At 32.8% G+C, this 18,925-nt stretch overlaps 1 protein-coding gene across 1 annotated transcript; it reads right to left on the bottom strand.

Moving 5' to 3' along the window:
* Positions 1 to 6,644: 6,644 nt before the first annotated feature.
* Positions 6,645 to 17,702, bottom strand: LOC133198067 (multiple epidermal growth factor-like domains protein 10). The gene is made up of 10 exons (XM_061334218.1): positions 17,672 to 17,702; positions 17,373 to 17,441; positions 15,976 to 16,209; positions 15,025 to 15,276; positions 14,775 to 14,912; positions 14,484 to 14,621; positions 13,146 to 13,286; positions 12,411 to 12,554; positions 12,137 to 12,155; positions 6,645 to 6,795 (listed from the first exon to the last, which is right to left on the bottom strand). Exons 1-10 carry the CDS (start codon positions 17,700 to 17,702, stop codon positions 6,645 to 6,647), a joined length of 1,317 nt encoding a protein of 438 aa, XP_061190202.1.
* Positions 17,703 to 18,925: the final 1,223 nt, after the last annotated feature.

Here is an 18,925-nt window from a genome sequence, read left to right as displayed (position 1 = left end):
GACAGACGGACGGACAGGGCAAAAACTATATACCCCCGAATCTTCGATACGGGGGCATAAAAATAAAAAAAGAAAAACGTAAAATATATTTCCCAAACGTGAAAAACACCTATTTCGTGGTTGTGATGATGGGGTCCACGTTTTCTAGGAGGGTCCAAAGTCATTTTTTATTTGCTTCAGTATATACTTTTAATAACTCTGCAAATTCAAGGGGGGGGGGTCTGGACCCCCCCCCGATCCCCCTCTAGATCCCTGCATGCATGCAACAGTAATCCACAACTTTAACTGTAATTTTCAGCATTGAGAAATTATATGAAAAGTATGAAATGATAAGGGCATTCATTCTCAAACCGTCTTTGAATAAATATCTTTTAAAATTTAATATTTAAAATAATGTTTAGCATCTGTAAAAGAAGCAGAGGGATTGAAAAAAAAATATTTTAACAATGTCTTTGAAAGAAATGATATATAATGAAATTAGAATTTTTAACACCGATAGGCTTCGGTAAGAAAATTATATCGTAGAAATATTTTATTACTCATTTTAGTTTAAACTTTATTTCATTTAAATTATACATCATATGTACACAATAAATAATACACACAGGATTCGGAAACAAGGTGTTACAACTTTTATTAATCCGTTTCCTTAAATTAACTATCAACTATAAAAAAGAACATTTGCCCGTGTTGAATGACAGGTGTAATAGGAACAATAACTCAAAAAACAAAGATGAAATGAAAGCAAAATTTAACAAAAATGGAAAAAAAATAGAGAGATATCGTAACATGGAGTAACATTAAGAGTAACTAAGGAATAAACAGTCATACAATACAAATTTTACAATATCAACAATACGGCCACAAGTAAGATTCAAGTTACAAACCTTTTAGTAGCAGAAATAAATTGATGTACATGTTTAAAAATGTTTGTATTAAAGGACTTATCGCATGATCTTTCAAAAATCGTAATTTTATGAAAAATATTATCTTTACCTTATTTATCAATTCGGTGATAGAGAGATGAGAATATGCGCATTATTAACGGAGTTATCAATGACAAATGCAGCTAAATTACGAAAAATGCTGAAAAAATTAATTCCTTATATGATTTTCAATTATTATAGAAACATTAATTAGTTCTAAGGTATAAGGCTTTTAAGATATTTTCGTTTTTTATTCAAAACATTTAGAACCTGTAGCTCTAATTACGGCAATGTTTCGTGATCGGGAAATTATTTTTCAAGATCGCTATCCTTTAAAAAACATATGAAGACTTGCATAAATTAATATTATATACTGTAATGGTTATTGGAAACTGAAAACGCAAAGAAGACCCATATGTAAGGTTAGAATGGAAAAACCTGTCCTCCCTTAAGCTTAAAGTAGACTAGTCCAAAGGGTATATATATAAGACTGCATTGAGAGATTCAGGGTCTTTTTGGGAATGCAGAGCTGCAGTCAAGTGGAAACAGTAGAAATTTGGGTAAGAATAACGGACAAGAGAAAGGGTAAAATAAAAGAAATAGGTTTGCACCAGTGACAAGAATCTCGGGGAATTGAGGCGAGATACCGGGGACTGTAGATCTGAATAAGAACGAAACTCCTAGTATCCGCTATCAATAGGAACCTGGGGCAAGGTACACGGTGCTAAGTCCAACAGTTACCAAGTCATAAGAATTCATCCCACATTATATATTCTTTGATTAAATATAATCGAAAAACCCAGATAGGTTTAAAGAAAAATTATTACACTGTACATAGTCAAATTATTAGATCATAAACTCGGGTAGAGTAAGAGAAAAATTCATCCCCTGAGAACCCTACGCAGGGGTACACGTTACAATACAAAACGAAGAATAACAAAGTTATAAAATGTTTAATTTGTGAATCAAATAAGTTAATACATGTGATAAGATGACAAATCAAATTGCATTGTTATGGCGAGTTTCTTCGTCTTCGCTGCGTCTCCCTCGCTTTCGTCGCTGCTGTTTTTACAATGTTAACAGATTTTTCAGATTTTTTCTTGCTTAAAATTCTAACATATAAGGTTGAATATTCAATTTTATATCGACAAAAAAAGTGATTTGGTCGTCCACAACGCTGAAAATTCAGGTTGTATCGCGTATATTTTAGTAAGATTAATGAAGAGCTGATCAGCCATTGTTGCCTTTGACGTCACAGGGTTACGTGATCGCTATCTAATTAACTTAGATTTTTAATTCAGGGGTTTTCATTTGAGTCAATAATTGGTTAATTACCGCGATTTATCCACAGTAAAAACACAGAATTTATAAATTGTGGTCATAAGGAACGTAAGATGCTTTTAATTTCAAATAATTTAGAAACATGCGATAAGTCCTTTAAAGGAATAATTTCTACCTGGATCTCCAAATAAGAGAATGTTTAAAGTGACTGGTCCTAATGGTTCAATGAAATTTTCCCTTGCGTCAGTGTATAGAGGACATTGTAATAAAAAGTGTGTTGTTGTTTCAATTTTTCCACAAGCACAATTAGGATTATCTATTTTATGTTTTGCAAATAAATGCGAATTAAGTGTACTACAATTGAGTCTAAGTCGTGTGTGTAAGATCTGTTCTGTGCGCTTACCAAATAGAAATTGTCTCGGGGTTTTGTAACAGTTTGCGTTAAGCACGCGTTTTAAATTAGATACTGAAGGATTTTCTTGGACATTTATCGGAAGATAATTCCAAAGCTTTGTAGTGGACGGTAGAAAAAATTGTGCATAGTGGTTTGTATTAAACTTTCGTTGAGTAATGCAGTGTGACCTTCATGTAGGATAATGATGTGTTTCATTGATTCTTAACGGGATTAAAGAAGATAAATAATCTGGAGCACTTTTATGGACCATGGTGTGAAATTTGATTTCTTCGATTGTGCAAAGTATTCTACCCGACTTCTCGATAAAGATCATTTAAACCTAGGAGTTTTGTCGCACCTAGCTGAGACTATGCGAGCTGCCTCAATATTGATTTTTTTCGAGTTTATCAGCTAAATCGTTTGGGATATTGTCCCAAAATACATCCGCGTACTCAATAACTGGCCTTACAAATGAAAAGTATAGTTTCTCTAAGGATTTTCTGACTAATAAAAATCTGAGTCGTCTTAGAATGTGTAACCTAGATGACACTTTCGCCACGACAATATCAACATGATATGACCATTGATCGTTATCTGAAAAATGTAATCCTAAGTGTTTATGATGTGACACTTCACTTATCGTGTGTCCATTCAATTACAGGTCTGGATGTGAAGTTCGGTTACGTTTGGTACTAATTGTTAAGCTTTCAGTTTGCTGAGGATTAAATGTAACTAACCATTGATTAGACCATTTGTGGATTTTGTCGAGATCACCATTTAAGGTCGTACTTGCGATAGCCGGATTTTCGACAATAATGTATAAGGTGGTGTCATCCGCAAATAATTTGATAATGGATTTTATGTCAAACACTATATCATTTATATATGCAAGAAATAACAATTGGCCCAATACTGAGCCCTGGGGCACACCAGCCTCAATACTGCACCAACCCGATGCTGATGAGTTTATTACAACTCTTTGTTTACGACCTTGAAGATAATTTTCGAACCAATGGTAAAGTTTCCCTCCTATCCCAGCTTGTCGAAGTTTATAAAGCAAACCCTTGAGCCAAACCCTGTCAAACGCTTTGCTTATATCACAAAACACAGCACGCACCTCCTTCCCCGAGTCTAAGGCTCTACCAATATCGTAAGATATGTCTATTAATTGATTAACTGTTGAGTCACCGGAGATAAAACCTTACTGATTATTACAAAAGAATTTCGTTTCTACAAAGTAACTATAAATATAGTTGTGAACGCATCTTTCCATGACCTTCCCAGTAATACACAATAATGAGATTGGTCTATAATTGTTAATATCATTACGTTTACCTTTTTTGTGAACATGCGTGACGTTTGCTTGTTTCCATTCCGTAGGACACAGTGAATTTTGAAGTGATTTGTTGAACAATTTGCATAATTGAAAACTTAAAATTCTCGCAGCTTCCTTAAGAAGTCGCGGATTAATGAGGTGTGGCCCAGTCGCCTTCTAAAGACGTATCTAATGAAAGAAGAACGTTTTTAACTTCGTCATCAGTAAGTATTATTTCTGAATACACATGATCGGAAGCGTTGTTATTACTAGTATTTGGAAGAGTCGCTGATGAATCGTCGATTTTTGACTGGTTCGTAAAAAAATTGTTAAAAGCAGTTGCTTTTTTTCAAAATTGTTATCGACTACATTGCCATTAACCTCTAAGGGAGGTAAGTCATTACGGATCTGAGTGTTGGATATTTTATGTACCATATTCCACCACTTTCTTGAGTCCTTACACTCGGCAATATTTTTTGATAGCTTTTTATAGTAGTCATCGCGAACATTACGTACAGTGCATATACACTGATTTCTTATTTCTCTAAATTCAGACCATTTGTCAGGATTATCAGTTCGTTTAGCGATTGAATGTGATCGTTTCCGTCCACGGATAAGTGTTCGAATTGCATTATTCATCCAAGGAGGATCAGATTTTCTAATCGTCACTGTCTTATTAGGAATGTTATTTCTAGCATGCTTTATAATAGTTTCATTAAATCTTTTTACATTGGTGTCGATGTCAGAATCGGACAATATTTCTTTCCAGTCGATTGAGTTCAGGCCATCTTTATATGAATCGTAATTGCCTTGACTGAATAACCAAATTTCGCGCTTAAATGAGTGAGAGATTTGATCATATTTACTTATCAACGCATAGAAAGGACAATGATAACGTACATTCTTGTCCAGAAAACAATCGCCAACATAAGCTTTTTCCAGAATACCGTATATCCAGGTTTTTTCGCGTGTTGCAAATTTTGCGGAAAAAAGGTAGATTTGTACAGTTTTTATTTTGCGTAAGTTATTCTTTGCGATTAATTTTTTTTTAAAAACGGTAACGTTTTTATGGCACACAATAACCAATATAATTTCTGCGTGTTTTATTTTTTGCGAATTAAAAATGATCGCAAAAAAATGCGAAAATTAGATCATCGCGAAAAAAAGGGATATACGGTATTACTATCACTGACTATAATAATATCCAGAAGTGTAGAAGTTTCTTCGGTAAAATGGGTTGGTTCTTCAATAAGTTGGGTCATGTTGTACATAATAACATCCAGAAGTGTAGAAGTTTCTTCGGTAAAATGGGTTGGTTCTTCAATAAGTTGGGTCATGTTGTACATAGTCATTATATTGATAAGATAATCAGATTGATAATTGTTGGTCAGTAAGTTTGCGTTGAAATCACCTGTGATTATTATTTTACTAATTTTAGTGTTATAAGCTAAGTCTATGGAGTACTAATATCACTCCATATAGATACTGGAGAGTTTGGGGGTCGATAAAAGGTTCCGTACAGATAAGATTGGCCACCCATAAGAAGTTCCAACCAAACACACTCAACCGCGGTTGGTTCAAGGTCAATTTGCGTTTTGCGAAAATATTATCCTTGACATATACTGCCACGCCCCCACCCGTTTTCGTCTTGCGACAACGACAAAATGGAGTCTGGAAGTTATGTATATCGATATCTGAGGTAATGTTATCTTCGTGAAGCCATGTTTCAGTGAATGAAAGGATGGTGTGGTTGTGAAGTTCTGCTTTAAGTATATAAATCTTGTGAGTTAGACTTTGGACATTTAAATGAGCGAAAGTAAATCTATGTGGGTCAAATGATGTGTTGTTTGAAGTACTTGTTGATAAATTACATGTAGATATTGAATATGTGACAGTTGGTGTTAAGGTAGGTCCTGGATTCACTTCATTTTCACCTGACAGGAGGAGAAGTGAGTACAAAAAAGTAAGAAGAGACATAGATATATACGGACATGAATTATGTAAAATAGGTGCACTGGTAATGGTAGAACAATTAAATGAGATATCATCGTGCATGGTGTTGTTTAGCCCCATGTTTGCAAATACATGTAGAAGTATGATAATATGTAGACATTTTATGTTGTATTGTAAGAGTTAATTGATACAAACAAAATCAACCAAACATAATGATGATTTGGAAAAAAATGGCAATGTGATAAAATAACCCCACACTACTAGAAATATCTACACACATTAATCAGGTAATTCCTGGGTTTTGGTAGATTTTAATTGTGAAATTTCGGGTCAGGTGGGGTAATATAAATTAAATGAAATGATGATGACTGAATAAGGGAACAAGTGGAATTGGTCCGCGTATAGAACAACAATGTTACGAACATCTCTTTTTTATAAGCAAGAAAAAAAATGTACAAATAAACACAAAATATGTACACAATAGAATGCAAGATGAGGACATTTGTAATAGTATGGGAGTGGGGTTTTGTACGTGGTAGGGGTGAAAGGTTAAGTTTAAAACTTAAAGATATTTTTTGGTATGGGTGTTTATGTTGAAACTAGCGATATGGAGTACTTATTACTAAGCACAATGTCAATTTAGACTAGTCTATATATGTAAATGTAGAGATGTTTGTAAAGACATGATTTCTCAATCATAGGCTATCTTTAAATGATTGGCAAAAATGTTATTTGATTGAATACGGCAAGGCACGATGTAAATCAACAGAGTGGTCTATAAGGGGCCACCCTCTTTCAACACGTGACCAGAGGGGACTAGATCTGACTCCTTACGCACCGCATAAGTCCTGTCCACATTGTCACGGACGCTGATCTTACCGTTGGATGTCCAGGCCTGCTTTAACGTGCGTTCTCGACAGAGCTGCCTGCAGAAGTAAAAAAAAAAAAGACGATCACGGTATTTAGTTAGATCTTCGTTGATAACAATATGCTTAGTCTCAGAGTTTTTCCGCAGCTTCTTAGCTTCCTTCATTAGTGAAAACTTGACATCGGTAGATTGGAGTCTGACAATGATTTGTCTCGCTGACTGTCTGTTTCCGTGGGTCGCCAACGCGATGGGAGGTCACAATATCAGAAGATGTAAGCGCAACTCCCGCTGATGATGCCACTTCCAGAAGCTTTTCGGTAGTTGATTCATCAGGGGTCTCAGGAATGCCGGAAACACGGATGGGGGGGGGGGTACTCATTTTCAGCGTTTTGACAGAGGTAAATATTGTAGTTTTAAGCATACATACATTTAATAGACTATAAATGTTAAGAGGATGTGAAAATATTCTTGCACTTAATCTTTTACTTAAAGCAAACACGAGATCAGTGGGGAAAAGAGTGAAAATTCCCATATATAGTTATTTTTTTATTACTGAAAAGAGGAACAATTTCCTTTCAGCGTAAGAGTTACTAAAGAAGGAAATTGTGCCCATCCTGTTTAAAACAATCAAAATAACACTCGATGTGGACAGGTTGACATGGTTAATAAGGGATTGTTACCAAATACTAACACGAAAGACAGGAAATACATAAATACCTTTAATATCATCTCACATTATGTCTAATGAAAATAGATTTCGAGAGTAGGAAATGTGCAACTTATTTTCCTATTCCAGGCCACAGTAATGCACTCAGTCGAAGGAGGAAGTTAATATTCATAAATTTAAACTGCATTCGCGACAACAAAGTAGATATGTAATAAATTTGTATAAATATATTTGTATATATATATAAAGTTTGTTTGTACTGGTTCGGATAAAGATATTGAGTACATTATGTACAGACAATATTGAAATATCTGTTCGAATTCCGGAAAATTATATCATTGGAATTAATTTCTCATCATTGATTTTACATTTTTTATGAAACAAAACAATCAGTTCTGTGGCTTTCACATGAGTAAATTTCGGGGAAAAAATCAAGATCTTGATTATGAATTTAAACGACAGTTTATTTTCTGCAAGCTGGGAGGAAAATGTAAACAAAATCAAAACAAAATTTACAAAACTATATAGATATACAATTCTGATATTCACAGGAATTCTCCGATTCGGAGACACTGGCATAATTCTAAAAGTTATACAACAAATGAAAATAAAAATAAAACTTGTCTAATCGAAAATTGTAAACTACATGATTGATCCAAATGAAAACTAAATATAACCAAGGAAATTTTTTTAATACCAATTTTACACAGAAATTTTCACATTTCTTTAGGATACAGTTATATTAAATCCCTAAACACGGGAAATTCTGAAGATTGTAACTGAAAGTAATCACAAAACAAGATCTGTTTGTGAAACACTGATGTCCCCGTATGACAGTTTTTGACAAAGGTTGAAGTTTCTCAAATGCATGTCAAACTCCAAGATGAAGGGATAAAAAATGTTATTACCAAAAGAAAAAAAAACTTGTTCTCAATGAATACACCTGTGAAATATGAAAGCCCAAGCACTTATCATTAAAATGTTAGTGTTAAGATTAAAGTTTTGTAATATGAGTAAACACTAAGGTCAAGGTCAAAGGGTCAAATTAAAGGTTCCCAGGGGAAAGTCTTGCCATAAAAAATACATATGTGTAATAGTAAAGCCCTAGCACCAACTGTTCAAATGTTATGGCCAAGGTTTAATTTTTCAAAAGTAGGTCAAACTCCAAAGTCAATTTTTTTTAGTATCCACAGGAAAGCCTTGTCACATGAAATACACCTGTGAAATCTGAGGCCCTAGTACTAACTGTTCAAAAGTTATGTTCAATGTTAAGGTTTTTTAAAGTGGACTCCAAGGTCAAGGTCAAAAATATATACATCCATGGAGAGGACTTATCACAATGAATACACATTAGAAGAGTGGAAGTCCTAGCCCAAACTGTTCAAAAGTTAAGGCCAAGTTTAAGGTTGAGTAAATTCTTGCAAAATTGGGTCAAAATCCATGGTCACAAGAAATACACATGTCCAACCAATTCAAAGGTTTGGGCAATGTTAAAGTTTTTTTGCGGACAAACAAACAGACGGACGGACAGGGCAAAAACTATATGCCCCTGGATCGTCGATTACGGGGGCATAAAAATGCGTTCTTAAACAATGAAAGCTCACAAAAAAACATGTACAGTTTCCGATTGAACAACCGACCCAAAATTCATTTTAAAAGCAATTCACCCTTAATTAAGTAGGGTTTAATACAATTTAAACAAAAATAATGCTGTAACTCCTTTGCATGAAGATTTAAATGTATCCTTAATGTTTTTTAAGAAAATTTTATATTTACATGTAAGTATAAAATTGATTAAAAATTGTACTCAATTTCGAAATATTCTCACTAAGGGAAAAGCAAGTAAAACAACAATTATAAAATTGATTGGTCTTCCCTGATTGGAACAAATCAATTTTTTTTATTTATATAACTTTATTTACTGAAAGAAAGATATAAAGTGAAGCTGGCCAAAAAATATTTTTATTCCAAATTCAACTGGGGAAATTTATGATTTGACCGATCCGGTTTCATGTTTATCGCCATTCGTATAGGAAGCCGAAGATTAAAAATTCAGAACACTGTTCTGGTAAGGGTGCAACGATAAACCGTTTGACGGTATATCGCGGTATATTTTTCCACGGTTCAATTCACGATACGCTAAACTGATATCGCGGTTCGTTCAATCGGTCCAGAATTATTCGAATCGTCCGTTTTGTTTCCTTTTTCACAATTTCAAAATGGCTTCCCCGCAAAACGTGTGGTCGCTGATAACGCATTACCGGAAGTTAAACTCATCTCCAGTATCTTACAGACCTCAGATTTAACACGGAGAAGGAACTTAATGTGATTATAAGTTATAGATGTTAAGACGAATGATAAACTCTTTAGATCTAAACGTATTCTTTAGAAATACATGATATTTCATCAAGTGTGTATTTCGATGAAAATTCATTGTCTTGTTGACTAAAACGTGTTAACACAAGAAATATGACAACTGGTTTTCTACGTAAATAAAAGGAATAAAAGAATGAATGTATTCCTTTTTCATTCCAATTTAAAAGGAAGATTATTAGGAAAGGTCCCCGTAGTTCCCTGTAAATATTCATCATTGGTTTAGAATATTGTCAAAACTCAAAGATCTACATAACAATCCAATTCAAGTTAACGAAATTTTATTTTAATTGTTATTAAAAAATATGAACATTTTATATAACCCTGTCAAGTTTTAAAAAATATGATGACAAACTTGAAAGACTTTTTAACCTTGTCATGTATCGTGATACGTATCGTATCGTGAACTGAATACCGTGATACGTATCGTATCGTGAGGTTAGTGTATCGTTGCACCCCTATGTTCTGGGGAAAGTTTTTTTTAAAAGCAAAGAGCAGATTAATTTCGGCCCAAACAAAAAGGATTAGTTTATGTTTGAGGAATTATGACGTATAATAGTAAATACCAATTGTTAAAAAAACTAATCTACAAGACCAGAATCTTAATTGATTTAATATGACACATAATGGCTTTGCTGTTCTTTTTTAATCTTTTATTGATATATCCTTTTCATTCCTTTGTGTAACTATGATCCCCTGTTATGGCCCCTCTATATTCTTTGGGAGGGGGGGATCATGATTTGAACAAATTTAAATCTATATTATATGAGGATGCTCTTGTATAATCATGACCAAACATGGCTTTGCTGTTCTTGAGAAGAAATTAAAAGATTTTTTCCTATGCATTCCTATGTAAAACTTTGATCACCGATTGTGGACCCACCCTACCCCTGAGTGTCATTATCTGAACAAACTTGATTCTACCCAACTGAAAATGCTTCCACATGAATATGACTAATCATGGCTTTGCTATTCTTGAGAAGAAGATTTGATCGCCCATCGTGACCCCACCCTACCCCCTGGTGTCATAATTTGAAAAAAAAACAACTTGATTCTACACTACTGATGATGCTTCCATGACTAATCATAGGCCTTGCTATTCATGAGAAGACCCCGGGGGTCATGATTTGAACAAACTTGAATCTTTACTACCTTTGGATGCTTCCAAATTAGTTTCATATTTTTTAGCACAGCGTTTCTTGAGAAGAAGATGTTTAAAGGATGCCCTTATTTTTTCCACAAATTAGTAATTATCCCCCTTGGCTTATGACTTGGCCCTTCGGCTCAGGTGAGTTAAAAATCTTCTTAATTTTTTAAAGCAATGTTTTGTCAAAGGAATATAAAGCATCCTGAGTTCAGGTAGATTCAAGGTTGTTGAATTCATGACACCAGGGTTCGACCACTTATATATTGAAAATTTTCAATCATGAACTCAGATAAAGTGTTCAAATGAGTGATGCTGCCCATGGGCCTTTTGATAAGAATGCCCTCATTATTTTTAAACTCCATAAGACACATGAAGTCACATGTAATATAGCAAATCCATATAATCAATTATTATCTTAAGAATTCGACGTTAAGCATAGATAAACCATGCTTGAAGATTTCGTAGCATGAACTCTATGTTCCCTTGTGATATAGACTCCTTTTTTGTCTTCTTAATTTTTAACTACTGATTGTCATCAAAATGTATAATTTCTAAATCATGATAATGTTCTTTCCGTGTTCTTAACTGAATACCGATTTAGCATTCTTATTCTCCTTCAGGTTAAAAATACTGGCGCAATTCCTCGGTACTGGCAACGGAGACGCTATCAAGCTCCCTATATTGGTACATAATCCTATTGTTAAAGATAATAAAGTATGAAAAGAACGAAGAAAAAAAGAATCTATTTCATTAGTTAAGAAACTTAAAATTGATAAGTGAAATAATAAATTATACATACTGCTCTTCACTGCAAGACTGCTCTAAAGTAGAATGCAAAAGCATTGTAATCATTTAATTCGGTATGTTGTAATTTAAACAAAAAAGAAGATTCTTTCAAATGGTTGAATGAATGAATTATGGAAAAAAAATTACCTCTATTCTGTATTTCTGACATTGGAAGTTCTTGACATCTTGTTTCCCTGAAAGATAAAAATTTCCTATATCCCAATCTCTATCAACATTTGATAGATATTATAAATATATTATAAAATAAGTCGATATCATCATTCTTAATTTTAAAAGTCAATTTTATCAGATATTTAAGTTTACATCAGCCGAGTTTATCAGATATTTAAATATTAAGTAGTTGGTTTTATCGGGTATACAAGTTTTATGTCAGTCGATATCGAAAAAGTACTTGTAGTTAGTTACCTTCTTGGAGCATTGCTTCCTGAAATAAAGAAACAACTTATTTTTTTAAAAATGTAAACTATTGCAGAATTTTCAACGCAATATGACATGATTTTCTTTTTTATATACTTGATTTTGGGGATGTGTGTTCAAATACAGAATTATTCTTCTGCTTTCTGAACTTTGAATTTATTTGTTAATTTGCAAGATTGACTTTGATCATTAACAATCGATAGGAAATATGAATTACACTGATTTCAGATTTGACGAAACATAAATAGAATATGAACTGTACCTGGTACGTTTGAGATCCATGATATTAAATCGTTACGTTGTTTTCGCTTCCAGAGAAGGTAGATGATGATAGATCCTGCGAGGAGAACAACTACGGAGGCTACTGGTATTATTATGGTCAAGGCGTGGGTCCATGAAGTAGCAACTATAAAGGAATTTTCTTATATTACAAATTATTTATCTTAAATAGTTAACAGGGGATGGCTATACAGTACTTTAAATTGCATACTAGAAATGTATTCATGAATTTTTCGCTCCAAAATTTTACATTTAACTCGAAAGGAAAAGGCTACAAACTTCATTTATGTGAACTCCATGCACACCTACGAACTTTACATAATCCCAACTTTTTTGACATATTTCAATAGTTATATATCTGTTAAATAAGTTTTAAGTGCTCAAATTTCTCCAACAAAAGTTAAATAGAATTCACTGTAAAACACACAAATATTTTGATTTATTAAATTTTTACAACATTTTTTTTTTACACATCTAGATCCTCAATATATGTTATATTCTAGATCAATGATGTAAAATGTGAATATACAAATAGTATATTCTTTTCATATTAAAAAAAAATGCTTGTAGGAATTAGAGAACAAAGAAATATTAAACAGTTTCAAATTCACTGTAAAAATACTTTTATCTGCTCTAGCAAAATCGTTTATTACAGTAAAAACCGTGAATCTATTTCAGACTCTAGTCAGTGATAGTAAACTTGAGTTCTTAGGTTCACCTTGGCTACAGAGGGGCCCGGTCCACCCCTCGTTACACCCCCTGTGACATATCCCAGTGACCAGGTTACAGGTCCCCTCTCCTCCACAATATTCTTTACAGTTCTTCTGGCAGTGAAGACCAAATGATCCATTTGGACATTCTAGTAAATAACAAATTGATTTTCTTTTAATCTAAAACAAAGCTAGTCTAAATACATAACTAGGTATTATTTTTTCATAGGAAAAAAACCCGCCAGAGATTTGTAATATTTTGTATATAAAAATAAGTTATTTTATTTTTTTTTTATATGCATAAACGTTGTTTAATTATTTACAGTTTTACCTCCCCTGCAATATTTTTTATGCATACGAGACCTCACACCGTATGTGTGACATGTGTTGTACAGTACAATGAGAAACATTTAATACAATTAAATATTCAAACACCCGGCACATCGGACCTTATGTCATTTTAACAAAAAAATGAAATATATAAATACACAAATATTACGCATAGCGGTTTTTTTTTGTTTCAAGGTAGTTTTCAATATTAAAATGTGTTTTGAAATCTTTATACAAACGTAATTTAGGTAGTTGTTTTATCTTTACTAGCCATTCACTCTCATAATTTTAAAGTATTTTTTGTTCAAATTTAAAAATGTCTAACAGTAGTAACCTATATATGTATAAACATGTTCAGAATTCACCAAGTCAAAAAGTAATTTAATTTGCGACGTCCAGCTGTATTTATTACATTGATTTAATTCCCGAAAGAAAACATGTTTTGTTATGCAATTGTCCTCCATTGTCAGTAAACGGTTCCAATATCGTACAGTGCTAATGCACTGTCTATGGAAATATTGTCTTTTGTAATATCTACATGCACAAAGATTTTAATATGCGCTATGGCTGTAACAATGTACACGCATAAATGATTTTACATAAAGTTATTTTATTACATGCATCTTCATTGTTACCTAAGATGTTCCTTCGACGCGCTTGATTCTTTAAGGTGAAAGTCGCAGGAGTTTCAGATGTTTAATTTTAATTCGAGACCCCCCTTTTACAGCAGGTATTGGAACGATAACGAATCCCTGTTACTTAGACCAACGTTGTTAAACCTGTTGTCTGTTTTAAAGTTGTTACATGCACGTTAATTTGTAATATGACATGCACTCCAGTTGTTACATTTACTAACGATCAAACATGAACTTTGTTAAAGGTACAGCTGTACTTATTTTAGTACATATATTTAGATTGCGGTTTATTTTTTGTTTTAGTTATTAAATAGGTAACGTATTTTTTTTTCGATTTTTTTTGCCAAGTGTATTATAGGAATTTATTTTTTTTTTAACTACCTTCTTCACATTTCTCCCCCTCCATCCCCTCCTTACAACCATTGAGACAGGTCCCGTTGACATGGTGACAGGTTTCTCCGTTTCTACAGTGACCACACGACATAGCGCATCCGGGTCCATATCTCTGATCTTCACAGACTGAAGACAGAAATAGGTTAAAAAAAACATCAAACTTAAATCAAATGAGATTAAACAGTAGGTGAAATATATATGAGTAATGAATGTAAGACAATGTATTTTATGAAGGAGTTTATGAAGAGTATGTATACACTGTTGTTACTTTATACATACTCTGACTGCATCTAGGTCCTTGATAACCTGGTGCACAACCCAGACATTCTCCTGTTATGATACCACACCTACGTCCCTGGCAGTTACTTGGACATGGTTTTGTGCAATTTTCTCCGTAATATAAATCGTTGGGACAGCCTGTTAATGGTTTAACAATAAACTGGTAATGATAATAGTGAAAAAATTTACTTTAAAGAATCTTACTATTGAAAAATTTAATCCACAAATAAATCAGTTTACTCAAGCTTACCCCAAACCTGCACTTCACACAAGTCATTATGTGCATATTTAGAATAATAACTGGGATACGTCACGCCCGGCCTTCGCTCGTTGTAGTATATAACATATCGTCCTTGAACAGAGCAGTTTATTCGCTTGTCTTGAGATCTTGACTCATAACCCGACTCTACGTAGTGGAAACAAAGATGACCGTCGTCTTTTGATGTTGTGTTTGAAACGTAGAGGAAAAATCCTCCAAATCGATCCTTCCGTAATCCAGGACCTTAAAGTAAAGGGACAAAGAAACTACGAAGAACTGCTACCTACTTCCAAATACAATTTTATGCTAAAGATTTCAATCGTAAAGAAGAACAGAAAAACTGACCATGAAAAAAGAAAAAGAATGCTTTTTCTTGTGTTGCCGAGATAAAGCTAACATATTTTTTTTTGTGTGTTACTCGACAAAAAAGAAAATATTGTCCATTTCAAATATTATAGTTCATCGAAACTACAGTTTATAAATATATTTTTTCTACATCTTCTAATCCTGGGCCTTAATATTTAAACTGATATTTAACAGGTTACGTCTGTAATGTTACTTAATTACTTTGGATTTACTTTAAAAGGCAACGTCTTCCTAATCATTAGTATAATTATATTGTGCACTGCATGTCTAAAGAACTTTTTGAAAAAGGGGGATGTAAAAGTCCCAAGATGACAACTATGGAATATATAGATACATGTATAATGTTTTTATATGGTATTTGTAAAACTTTTATTTAAATACCCATCTGACAAAATTGTCACAAAATGTATTTCCTAAACTATTCTTTTTTTTGTTACAGTTTATTCCAAAAGCTTTAGAAATTTCTGACAACCACTTATATTTTGAGATACTATCCTAAAAACTATACTGATCTCAAAAAAAAATTCTGACTTGATTTGACTGTAGTAAGACGGCACCGCCTAACTGATGACATACTTGGTCTGTTGTCCGTCAGGAAGTAGATGTTGATGTGGCTGATACTGACTATACTGAGTAGGTCCACTCTCCACGTCGCTCTCCACTTGTGGTTTTTTGATATTGTACATTCGAATCCCACTACCGATCGGTCATCATACAACCCATCCACTGCTTTTTGTGCCCCCCAAAGATCTCGAACTTTACAAGGCCATTCATCATCCTGATATGCAGGTTTCCCTAATGCTAAATTATCTTAAAAAACAAATGTTTATTAAACTTTTCTGATAATCATTAGATAATCATAAAGCGTATAAACAAGATGGCAAATCGCATCAAAAAAGGAACATTTGTTTATAATACATGACGAGTTTCCTTAGCACTGGTATAATGAATACGAAGTCAATCAAAATTCTTATTAGACGTATAATCAAGATCTTTATGACACAAGGGTTGTATTTTAAACCGAATCGTAGATTCGATACAGATGACCTTTCCTTTCTGAATGATACTAGTGAAGCAAAGTGACCTTGTTTTGACCCTGTAGTATAAACATGTCAGTTCAAGGTTATTTTCTGAAGGAGACTTGTATTTGCGCGTTTGCTACTTCACAGCAGATAACCAAATTGTGACGATAACTTGTTTTCGCTAGATAAGAATTTGATATTGATAAGCTAGGGGAAATTTTTCACGAATTCTGATTATTGTTATATATAATACGACTGTGAAGTGTAAGAAATAAAAGAGGGTTCTCGCGAATAAAAAGCGATTAACAGTAATTTGATCAATATATTAAAAAAAAAAAACAACATTGATATGCTAACGAATAAAATGCGCGATTCATATTTACAAACGTATATATAGGTAAAAAGAGGTGTAGTTTGTAATAGCAGAAAAAATATTTTCAAAACTTAAAAAGTGGGTCATGGTTATTTCCTTCTTAAATTGCATTCGATGCTAAAAGTGAAAGAAGACGCTGATATTCAAAAATGTTTTGACATAAATTGACATCATTTTCTGAAACTACTTGTAGATTTTAATTTTTAGAATAGATAGAAACAGGTCACGGCAGCCTAGTGGTAGGGCGTCGTAAGTCACGGGTCTTTCGCATAAAACCTTAAAAACCGAGGTCCTGTGTCATGGAAGGCCTTTGCACGATAAAGAACCGTCACTGCTCAATAGCCCTGAGTGACATCGGCATACGGTAACGTCTCTATATGAGTGAAAAATTCTCGAATGGGTCATTAAAAAATATACAAATCAATCAAAACTAGAGACAACTTCATCGCATTTCATTTTTATGTTTTATCGAATATTTACATTCAAAAATATAAAAAAAAGAGTTAAAGTACAACAACCATTAATTTCTTTGTACTGGAATGAATTTTTTTTCTTTTGGTTCTAAAATTCTAGCTTACCGTATGCTGTAGTATGCGCCGCAGACAAAATAATCAGTATGGCCAGAAGAATCATTCTATTGCTTCTTGCTGAAAAAAAAAATCACCAACATAATCATAAAGATACCGTAAACGAGAGTCTTAAATTATTTTTTATTTTTAAATCTTACCACTAAGTAACACAGTAAAGAAGCTGCTGGTCGGAAACTGATAAATTCAGGGGAAAAACCCCGCTTTTTAATGTCAATTCAAAAGGAAGTATGGTATTTTTATAGTTTGTAAAAAAAAACATATGACACTAAAAATATACATTTTATTACTTATTTCCATTTTCTCGACAATCACTACCATATTGATATTTTAGTCTTTGTGATTTAATTACAGTTGTTAATTGGGAATTACGTCATTTTAATGATAGTTCCTTAATCCGTACTTCACGGGTCTACTCGTGGGCGAATTCATATACCAAATTTAGCTCGTTTCTTGGGATGGGTGTAAATTTCCAAAGAAAAATAATCTTTATAAAGGAAAAATTACCAGTTATAAAATAAGTTAGAAAAATTTATTCAAGCAGTTATATAGATACTTGAATAAATTAACTTGATTTAAGAGTAGGTCTACTATGTAAAACACCTCTACAATAAATAATTACAAGTAATTATAAAAAATCTAATTTCTAGAATAATTTCCTTTAAGCCTTTGTAATTTTATAGAATGTGGATATAAAAAAATGACTTGCAGTCTCATATTTTAAATATATTTCTCACTAATTTTTCAACTCTGATCATTATATATACATATATATGATTGCCTTTAATCAGAAATTAACTTGTTAATCGGAAAGTAATAGTAACAATCAAAAGCTCGTACCATTGCGATTTACTTTTATCCCATTTTACTTTTCCATTTTTTATTTTACTTTTTATTCTCTCTCTCTCTCTTTTGTTATCAATTTGATAAACAAACATGAATACGGAGGGAAAACATTTATTAATTAAATACTAAACATTAAATGAAATAAGGTTGCAGTACATGTAAATGTGTTGAACATAGCAGAAAACTCGAGTTTTGAAGACAAAATATGAAAGAAAATATATTCAAAGTTCAGAGTTGTTCACAGAGTTGTTTACATAATCAACATAATTTTTCTATATAAGTTTATAAACATATGATAAAAATATTATTTACATCCCTGAATGAAATATTGTTTTAGTCTTGTGCAATTAGTTGCCTGAAATCGTGGCTGAAAATATTCCAATCGGGGCGCATTTTAACCTGCAACATTACTTCGTCTCTTTGGATTGTAGGATTTGAAGCAATCAATATTAAAAAATAACAAAAGATAAGTGGAAAAATTTCCAAATTAACGGATTTCATAAAAAAAAGAATTTCATGTATGATTATGTGACATAATAATTATCCAAAAGGTACATGTAATTGAGATAATATAATTATCTGTGCTTGGCCAAGACCCTAAATTGAGGCTAAATACTATAAGTATATGTACTAGAAAATTAAAATGAAGAAGAAATAAAAAAAACTGCAAAGCTTGAAAGTTCAGAGGATGTGCTTAA

Source organism: Saccostrea echinata, unplaced genomic scaffold (genome assembly GCF_033153115.1).
Source record: "Saccostrea echinata isolate AGI-Se365-2 ecotype Australia unplaced genomic scaffold, CSIRO_AGI_Sech_v1 ptg000033l, whole genome shotgun sequence".
NCBI lineage: Eukaryota > Metazoa > Mollusca > Bivalvia > Ostreida > Ostreidae > Saccostrea > Saccostrea echinata.
Note: the sequence above shows the minus strand (reverse complement) of the source record. Positions and strands in the feature narration are given on the sequence as shown.